Source organism: Coregonus clupeaformis, chromosome 29, assembly GCF_020615455.1.
Source record: "Coregonus clupeaformis isolate EN_2021a chromosome 29, ASM2061545v1, whole genome shotgun sequence".
Taxonomy (NCBI): domain Eukaryota; kingdom Metazoa; phylum Chordata; class Actinopteri; order Salmoniformes; family Salmonidae; genus Coregonus; species Coregonus clupeaformis.
The window spans coordinates 25,341,389-25,351,879 of NC_059220.1; the positions used below are offsets into that span (position 1 = coordinate 25,341,389).

Consider the following 10,491-nt stretch of genomic DNA (forward strand, 5'->3'; position numbering starts at 1 on the left):
CGTTACAAGCGCCATGCTCTACCAATTGAGCTACAGAGTACAACTTAAGTTTTCACTTAAGTTTGCTTCTCAAATCATGCACCTTGGTTGGAGAGGTAGGTAGCCTTTCGCGCTGAAATTCGTACAGTAGGCTATCCTTTGCACTGAAATTCATAAAGTAGCCAGGGCATCGATCACATGATTTGGCATTTTGTCAAGTGGCGGATGGCAGCTGTGGGAGTGACTATGCAAATTCAAGCATGTGAAAATAAGTTTGCGTTGAATTGAGGGCTGTAACCTGATTGGGCGGCATTGTTCGTTCAAACTGGAGGTGACAAAGTATCTGCTACATTTGTTTCCACCATGTGCGCTTTGATGTCCGTTTGCCGACACTGTAGCTATTGATGCAGCATGAAACCGTGCTAGCGCTCACATGGATTTAAGTTTTTTGCTGAAATGCCACCAGATAGTGAACGCAGTAGCGGAGATAAGATGACGCAGGCCCCTGATTCCCAAGAAAAGCACCAGGAGCCAATCATTAGTTGTATGTTGGTTGGAGATGGTGCCGTGGGGAAAACAAGCATGATTATAAGTTACATCTCAAATGGATACCCAAACGAATACCGTCAGACGGCCTTTGATGTCTTCACCGGTGAGTTACATCTTTTGCATCCTTTACCTACCATACAGTGGCAGTAATTTGGGCGAGCGAAAGAGGGTTTGAGACTGCATGTGATGAAATGTGCTCTATCCTACAGGATTGGTTCGAGTAGATGGGATTCCAGTACGAATCCAGTTGATGGACACTGCAGGACAGGTAACTAGGCCAATTAATTTTTTTACATCAATAATGCATGAGTATGCCTACCAAATACAGTATGGCAACATATGCACTAAATGTAGGCTACAGTGAATATATATTTATACCATGAATTAATCTGCCATTTCCTTATTTTCTGCAGGAGGAGTTTGATAACTTTTCCTCCATGTACTACAATCAAATAGATGTCTTCATCCTTTGCTTCAGTGTTGTCAACCCAATGTCTTTCCACAATATCACTTCAAAATGGATCCCCCAGCTCCGCACCTACAATTCTGCTTCACCCATAATTCTAGTGGGGACCCAGTCGGACCTCCGACATGATGTTAGCATCCTTATCCATCTGGACCAGCTGAGGGTCAAGCCAGTGGTGAACTCCCAGGCCAGGCGGCTGGCAGAGAAGATCAGAGCCCATGACTATGTGGAGTGTTCCGCGCTGACCCAGAAGAACCTCAAAGAAGCGTTTGACTCTGCTATCTTTGCTGCCATCAAGCACAAGGCCTGTCAGAAAGCAAAGAAGCTCAAACTATTTGATCGTGCAAAGACTTTCTCTAGCGGCAGGTGGAAGAAATTATTCTGCTTCATGTGATCAAATGGCATCACTACCTCAATACAGGACACAAAACCCTCATGTGTTGAATACTAGGGGGTTGCAGTAGAAGCTGTGTGGAATGGATTATGCACCTTGAAAGTGGTACTGCTAAATTAAATCACATGGATTAGATATGTTGTGCCTATTGAAGCTCAAAAGCCAAAGGTTCCCCCAGCAACCTGTGACAACTTCCCACCATTGTATGCACTGTGGAAAGTCTTTCTTATTCACAGGATTCAGACAGCATTGTATTGCAGTTGGTGTCACGGCCTATTTGCGACCTGGCAATCACTTTTCTAGCACAGAGACACTATGCATTGTTAAATATTTTTGTTCCTAGGCTCTATCAAATGTGAATATCTTCTAGCCTTATATGCTTCTTGTGGAAGCCACATGTTTTAACCAATGTTTGCGTTGTCATTTTATGTCACGTCTACTTGTCTCGTTACACATTTCACCTTTTTGAAGTGTTATTTTTTGTTGTTTATTTTAATGAATTAGGAGTTCATAAATGTGAAAATTGCAGAATGCATGCATATTGACTAGAGAACCATCAAGAATGTAGATCAGCTGATGACCCTCATTAGAGTAGTTGTAGAAAATTATATTCACTAATGCCTTGGACATTATATTCCAGTAGGCAGTACTCTATCATTTAATGTTATCTTGTGAGCTTTGACTCCATTTTATGGTAAGGTCTGTTGACCACTGAGGGAGGCCAACAGTCGGGGGTAAATCCACAGAGAAAATGGAAGGAAAGACAGAGCTGAGAATATTTGCACCACAGGGTTTTGTTACCCAGCTCACAGACAAGGGACTATGGTCACCTGCTGTCACATTGAGGCTCCAATTTACAAGACAACTCCTCTCCATTAAAGCTGTTCCCTTAGCTTTTGTAATATAGCACATTGGTTCCACTGTCTCATCAACCCAGTCAGGCGCTTTATAAACTTTATCTCCACTATAAAAAGCATCTAGACATTCTCACATTTCTTTTAGACTAACATTTAGTTTTCAACAGTGGAGATTTGTTTAAACCTTGCTATCTGTCCGACATTTGCAACAATATTCAAATTCGATCTCCTGCTGACCCATAGTATTGAACGTGTCAGGACGAGACAGAGGCAGGCAGCGTTTCTCAGCCGGTCAAAATCACGAATCAGCTGGCATCATTTTTATGGTTATATACAAAAACATGTAAGTTGAAAAAAGGTAAAACGAAACGCAGCTAATTTGCAGGCTTTCCAGCTTCAGTTTGAAGTGATTGTGTTACTGTAGCTGTGTTGTTGGGTAGCTCCTCTGAACAACAGTGTCCTGACGAGTGAGCACATTCTCTATGCCAGGCGAAATCGCGCCTCATTAGCTCATTGTTATGGATGTATCCAAATAAATGTCACTAGAAAACAGCTTAAACAAATACAGATGCAGCTACTTTGTTGTTATTCTGGCGGAACTTTTTGACGTGACTGTAAATTAGCCGTAGTTGGCTAGCTAGCAAGCAAGGGATAAGAACGTTGCCAGCCAGTATGGCAATAGAACATTTAAGACTGGGTCGCGTCCATAGATACAGAACATAAAGAACGAATGACTGGGTCGCGTCTCTAGCAACTCTAGATTTGTGTCGGGACTATATCTTGTTGAAGGATGAAATAGTACGAATAGATTAACGTTTTGAATGAAAATATGTCAATCATTATTTGAATATGTTGGTAACCCGTTGTATAAAAGTGATAGTGCCCTCGGGTGTTGTTAGGCCCCGGCATTATCACTTAATTAGAAACCTGGGGCGTATTCATTACGGAAACCGTTGAAGAATCAAACGGAACCAAACAAAACAGGGAGGGACCTACCTGAATTTGTCCAATAGAAACTTATTTGCGTTTGCCGTTTGGAGTAAACTTTCTGTTGAACATTTTGCAACGGAATAGGCGTAATGATTACAGACCTAAAAAAAAAAAAGCCCAAAGTGCTTTGCATAAGACAGAACATTCTTCTTTATTTGTATGATAAAACAGTGGTAAAATGAATGTGATATAAAGGAGCCAACAATTGAACTACTGAGAATGATTATACTATATAGCCTGCATACAAGGCCTAATGTGGCTGCTGGATAAAGTTGTGTGTGTCAAATGAAAGGGTGCCCATGTTGCTGGGGATCGGAAGTGTCCGGTGTCCTGACGAGTGAGCACATTCTCTATGCCAGGCGAAATCGCGCCTCATTAGCTCATTGTTATGGATGTATCCAAATAAATGTCACTAGAAAACCACTGAGGGAGGCCAACAGTCGGGGGTAAATCCACAGAGAAAATGGAAGGAAAGACAGAGCTGAGAATATTTGCACCACAGGGTTTTGGGGCAGGTTGAAGTGGTCAGAGTAGTGCAGAAGGTGTCATATGCTGAGTCGAGGAGGATGGGTCAAGGGTGAGGGATCCTGAGAGGATCTAAGTGAGTAGTAGATTTTTGCCAGCACAGAGGGATAGGCCAACGAGTGATACTGTATATGCTTCAGTAAGTTTCGCTTCTTAGTGTTCATAGCAATGGTTATCAACTGTACCGCATAAATGGAACGTAAATAACATAAATATATGTTGTGGTGGTAGCTGCAGAGAAGTTTTTGGGTATACGAGATTTGACTTAATAATAGTTACAGGGTGTGTTGAGTGGTGGTGTCGCGTCCTCCCATGCCATTTGCATGGGCAGGAGCAGATAGGATCAAAGTAGTGGAATGGGGCAGTGGGTTTTTAATGAGTATAGGTTGCAGCTGCAGACAAGTACCTGGGTGTAATAGATTTTACTGCAGAAGAGTTATAAGATGTTTTGAGATCTTAATGAAATAGTGGTGTGTATATAGCTGTAGGGTTGGTTTGTGCTGCACATTTTTATCCCCCCTTTTTATATCACAAATGTTAAGTAATTAAACACACACTACCGCACAGTAGGTGGCGGCATGCACAAACAAAATGTGATAACACCATGATACCAAAGAATAAGTAATCCGGCTGCCTGAAGTTGTAATCTCTCAGAATTTTGTATTTCCTCAGCCTGCTGTGTTGACGAGACATCTCAGTTATCCAATCTTTGGAGCCTGTCAAACTAGATAAGTGCCTACTTTCCAGCTATCCCAGCACACTGCTGAGATCTGGGGTGTATTCATTACGCCTTGTAACTGAAACTGTTTACTGCGTAAGAACCAAATGGAAGCAAACAGGGAAAACAGAACGCAACGGGGAGGGACCTACCTGAATTTGTCCAATGCAAACTCTCGTTTTCGTTGCAAAACATTTTCAGTTTGGAGTAAACTTTCTGTTGCAAAATGTTTTGCAACAGAATCGGCGTAATGAATACACCCTTGGTGAGCTTCTTCTAAGGTTTTCTGTTGGATCAATCAATCTGTCAATTCCTGAACATCGTCAAAGAGATCATTAACATTTATAGTGGGGTGAATCCCTGCTTTCTCTCCTAGGTATTAATTAGCATTCTGATAACAATGGTCTCCTCACTCACAAAGGCTTCTCTAGTAGAAAACATAATGTGGTGACTATAAACTGTATCTGGTGGAATTGACTTGGAATTAAGGAGTGGTAAAATCTAGTACAAGTTCATCTTAAAAATGTCTGTGCTGAAATTCACATTCCCAGGATAAACAAATAAACTTGATTCAAAACAGTAAATCAGATGACACCTCCATATGAGAAAGAGAACACAAAGACACTTTTTTGGGTTTATCATAACCTACTTTATTTTGTAGGGAAACCACAGCTACTAAGGTTAAGCAATATGGCTACGTTTACACAGGCAGCCCAATTCTGATCAATTTTTCCACTAATTTTGACCAATCACAACAGATCTTTTTCAGAGCTTATTAAAAAAAATATATATCAGAATTTGCATCATCTGTCTGAAAGTGTATAATTCACTAAACTGTGCATGTTGGTTCATGCCGCCAGAATTACATTGTGGACATCTTCAAACCCACTGAAATGATCAAGCCATTGAAAAATAGAAATGTATTATGAAGTTGAACCAAGGATTTGAACAATTAGTTATACAGTATACTGCCCTCTACGGGTATGTTGATGTACTGAATCTTACAGAAGCTACTGAGATTTTAAGCTATTGAGATTTTAGTTGCGCAAACCATACAAATTGTATAACAAATATTTTTTGGGGTAATTCTGTCCAGGAAAATCAATTATTAATTATTATCAAATTCAAGGTCTTTCAATATTAGTGGTAGTTTGAAAAGTAGTTCCCTGTTCTCAGATTTTAACAATACATCCAGGTTGCATTATCCAATATCTTTCTGATACTATTTTCTACATTGTATAATAGTGAAGACATAAAAACTATGAAATAACACATATGGAATCATGTAGTAACCAAAAAAGTGTTAAACAAATCAAAATATAGCCACCCTTTGCCTTGATGACAGCTTTGCACACTCTTGGCATTCTCTCAACCAGCTTAATGAGGAATGCTTTTCCAACAATCTTGAAGGAGTTCCCACATATGCCTAGGCACTTGTTGGCTGCTTTTCCTTCACTCTGCGGTCCAACTCATCCCAATCCATCTCAATTGGGTTGAGGTCGGGTGATTGTGGAGGCCAGGTCATCTGATGCAGCACTCCATCACTCTCCTTGGTCAAATAGCCCTTACACAGCCTGGAGATGTGTTTTGGGTCATTGTCCTGTTGAAAAACAAATGACAGTTCCACTAAGCGCAAACCAGATGGGATGGCATATCGCTGCAGAATGCTGTGGTAGCCATGCTGGTTAAGTGTGCCTTGAATTCTAAATAAATCAACGACAGTGTCAACAGCAAAGCACCCCCACACCATCACACCTCCTCCTCCATGTTTCATGGTGGGAACCACACATGCGGAGATCATCCGTTCACCTACTCTGCGTCTCACAAAGACACGGCGGTTGGAACCAAAAATCTCAACTTTGGACTCATCAGACCAAAGGACAAATTTCCACCGTTCTAATGTCCATTGCTAGTGTTTCATGGCCCAAGCAAGTCTCTTCGTCTTATTGGTGTCCTTTAGTAGTGGTTTCTTTGCAGCAATTCGACCATGAAGGCCTGATTCACGCAGTCTCCTCTGAACAGTTAATAATAATAATAATAATAATATGCCATTTAGCAGACGCTTTTATCCAAAGCGACTTACAGTCATGCGTGCATACATTTTTTTTGTGTATGGGTGGTCCCAGGGATCGAACCCACTACCTTGGCGTTACAAGCGCCGTGCTCTACCAGCTGAGCTACAGAGGACCACAGTTGATGTTGAGATGTGTCTGTTACTTGAACTCCGTGAAGCATTTATTTGGGCTGAGGTGCAGTTAACTACAATGTAGAAAATAGTAAAAATAAAGAAAAACTCTTGAATGAGTAGGTTTTCTAAAACTTTTGACCAGTAGTATAACTCTGGGTCTTCCTTTCCTGTGGCAGTCCTTACGAGAGCCAGTTTCATCATAGCGCTTGATGGTTTTTGCGACTGCACTTGAAAGAAACGTTCAAAGGTCTTGACATTTTCTGTATTGACTGACCTTCATGTGTTAAAGTAATGATGGAATGTCCTTTCTCTTTGCTTATTTGAGCTGTTCTTGCCATAATATGGACTTGGTCTTTTACCAAATAGGGCTATCTTCTGTATACCACCCCTACCTTGTCACAACACAACTGATTGGCTGAAACGCATTAAGAAGGAAAGAAATTCCACAAATTGACTTTTAACAAGGCATAGCTGTTAATTGAAATGCATTCCAGGTGACTACCTCATGAAGCTGGTTAAGATAATGCCAAGAGTGTGCAAAGCTGTCATCTAGCCAAAGGGTGGCTACTTTGAAGAATCTCAAATATAACATATATTTTGATTTGTTTAACACTTTTTTGGTTACTACATGATTCCATGTGTTATTTCATATTTTTGATGTCTTCATTATTATTCTACAATGTAGAAAATATTAAAAAGAACGAAAAACCAATACCACTATATACAGTGCATTCGGAAAGTATTCAGACCCCTTGAATTTTTCCACATGTTGTTACGTTACAGCTTATTCTAAAATGCACTAAATAATTTGTTTCCCTCATCAAATCTACACACAATACCCCATAATGACAAAGCAAAAACAGGCCTTTATACATTTTTGCAAATTTGTAAAAAATAAACAACTGAAAAATTACATAAGTATTCAGACCCTTTACTCAATACTTTGTTAAAGCACCTTTGGCAGCGATTACAGCCTAGAGTCTTTTTGGGTATGATGCTACAAGCTTGGCACACCTGCATTTGGGGAGTTTCTCTCATTCTTCTCTGCAGATCCTCTCAAGCTCTGTCAGGTTGGATGGGGAACGTCGCTGCACAGCTATTTTCAGGTCTCTCCAGAGATGTTTAGATCGGGTTCAAGTCCGGGCTCTGGCTTGGCCACTCAAGGACATTCAGAGACTTGTCCCGAAGCCACTCCTGCGTTGTCTTGGCTGTGTGCTTAGGGCCGTTGTCCTGTTGGAAGGTGAACCTTCGCCCCAGTCTGAGGTCCTGAGTGCTCTGGAGCAGGTTTTCATCAAGGATCTCTCTGTACTTTGCTCCGTTCATCTTTCCCTCGACCCTGACTAGTCTCCCAGTCCCTGCCGCTGAAAAACATCCCCACAGCATGATGCTGCCACAACCATGCTTCACCGTAGGAATGGTGCCAGGTTTGGTGCCAAAGAGTTCAATCTTGGTTTTATCAGACCAGAGAATCTTGTTTCTCATGGTCTGAGAGTCCTTTAGGTGCCTTTTGGCAAACTCCAAGCGGGCTGTCATGTGCCTTTTACTGAGGAGTGGCTTCCATCGGGCCACTCTACATTTTACATTTACATTTACATTTTAGTCATTTAGCAGACGCTCTTATCCAGAGCGACTTACAGGAGCAATTAGGGTTAAGTGCCTTGCTCAAGGGCACATTTACGTCATTTAGCAGACGCTCTAGTCCAGAGCGACTCACAAATTGATGCATTCACCCTATAGCCAGTGGGATAACCACTTTACAATTTTTTTTTTTTTGGGGGGTAGAAGGATTACTTTTATCCTATCCCAGGTATTCCTTAAAGAGGTGGGGTTTCAAATGTCTCCGGAAGGTGGTGAGCGACTCCGCTGTGTGTGGGGGGGGTAGAAGGATTACTTTATCCTATCCCAGGTATTCCTTAAAGAGGTGGGGTTTCAAATGTCTCCGGAAGGTGGTGAGTGACTCCGCTGTGGGGTGGGGGGGGGGGGGGGGGGGGGGTAGAAGGATTACTTTATCCTATCCCAGGTATTCCTTAAAGAGGTGGGGTTTCAAATGTCTCCCGAAGGTGGTGAGCGACTCCGCTGTGTGTGTGGGGGGGTAGAAGGATTGCTTTATCCTATCCCAGGTATTCCTTAAAGAGGTGGGGTTTCAAATGTCTCCGGAAGGTGGTGAGTGACTCCGCTGTCCTGGCGTCGTGAGGAGCTTGTTCCACCATTGGGGTGCCAGAGCAGCGAACAGTTTTGACTGGGCTGAGCGGGAACTATGCTTCCGCAGAGGAAGGGGAGCCAGCAGGCCAGAGGTGGATGAACGCAATGCCCTCGTTTGGGTGTAGGGACTGATCAGAGCCCGAAGGTACAGAGGTGCCGTTCCCCTCGCTGCTCCAAAGGCAAGCACCATGGTCTTGTAACGGATGCGAGCTTCAACTGGAAGCCAGTGGAGTGTGCGGAGGAGGGGGTGACGTGAGAGAACTTGGGAAGGTTGAACACCAGACGGGCTGCGGCATTCTGGATGAGTTGTAGGGGTTTAATGGCACATGCAGGGAGGCCAGCCAACAGCGAGTTGCAGTAATCCAGACGGGAGATGACAAGTGCCTGGATTAGGACCTGTGCCGCTTCCTGTGTAAGGCAGGGTCGTACTCTCCGAATGTTGTAGAGCATGAACCTGCAGGAGCGGGTCACCGCCTTGATGTTAGCGGAGAACGACAGGGTGTTGTCCAGGGTCACGCCAAGGCTCTTCGCACTCTGGGAGGAGGACACAACGGAGTTGTCAACCGTGATGGCGAGATCATGGAACGGGCAGTCCTTCCCGGGAGGAAGAGCAGCTCCGTCTTGCCAGGGTTCAGCTTGAGGTGGTGATCCGTCATCCATACTGATATGTCTGCCAGACATGCAGAGATGCGATTCGCCACCTGGTTATCAGAAGGGGAAAGGAGAAGATTAGTTGTGTATCGTCAGCGTAGCAATGATAGGAGAGGCCGTGTGAGGATATGACAGAGCCAAGTGACTTGGTGTATAGGGAGAAAAGGAGAGGGCCTAGAACTGAGCCCTGGGGGACACCAGTGGTGAGAGCACGTGGTGCGGGAGACAGCTTCTCGCCACGCCACTTGGTAGGAGCGACCGGTCAGGTAGGACGCAATCCAGGAGTGAGCCGCGCCGGAGATGCCCAGCTCGGAGAGGGTGGAGAGGAGGATCTGATGGTTCACAGTATCAAAGGCAGCAGACAGGTCTAGAAGGACAAGAGCAGAGGAGAGAGAGTTAGCTTTAGCAGTGCGGAGAGTCTCCGTGACACAGAGAAGAGCAGTCTCAGTTGAATGACCAGTCCTGAAACCTGATTGGTTTGGATCAAGAAGGTCATTCTGAGAGAGATAGCAAGAGAGTTGGCTAAAGACGGCACGCTCAATGGTTTTGGAAAGAAAAGAAAGAAGGGATACTGGTCTGTAGTTGTTGACATCAGTGGGGTCGAGTGTTGGTTTTTTGAGAAGGGGAGCAACTCTCGCTCTCTTGAAGACGGAAGGGACATGGCCAGCGGTCAAGGATGAGTTGATCAGCGAGGTGAGGTAGGGGAGAAGGTCACCGGAGATGGTCTGGAGAAGGGAGGAGGGGATGGGGTCAAGCGGGCAGGTTGTTGGGCTCTACCATAAAGGCCTGATTGGTGGAGTGCTGCAGAGATGGTTGTCCTTCTGGAAGGTTCTCCCATCTCCACAAAGGATCTCTGGAGCTCTGTCCGAGTGACCATTGGGTTCTTGGTCACCTCCCTGACCAAGGCCCTTCTCCCCTGATTGCTCAGTTTGGCCGGGTGGCCAGCTCTAGGAAGAGTCTTGGTGGTTCCAA

At 43.9% G+C, this 10,491-nt stretch overlaps 1 protein-coding gene across 1 annotated transcript; it reads left to right on the plus strand.

The window, feature by feature from the left end:
* Positions 1-305: 305 nt before the first annotated feature.
* On the plus strand, positions 306-2,609 carry LOC121544374 (rho-related GTP-binding protein RhoV-like). The gene is made up of 3 exons (XM_041854307.1): positions 306-631; positions 738-796; positions 942-2,609. Exons 1-3 carry the CDS (start codon positions 436-438, stop codon positions 1,386-1,388), a joined length of 702 nt encoding a protein of 233 aa, XP_041710241.1. The 5' UTR covers positions 306-435; the 3' UTR covers positions 1,389-2,609.
* The last annotated feature ends 7,882 nt before the right edge of the window (positions 2,610-10,491 follow it).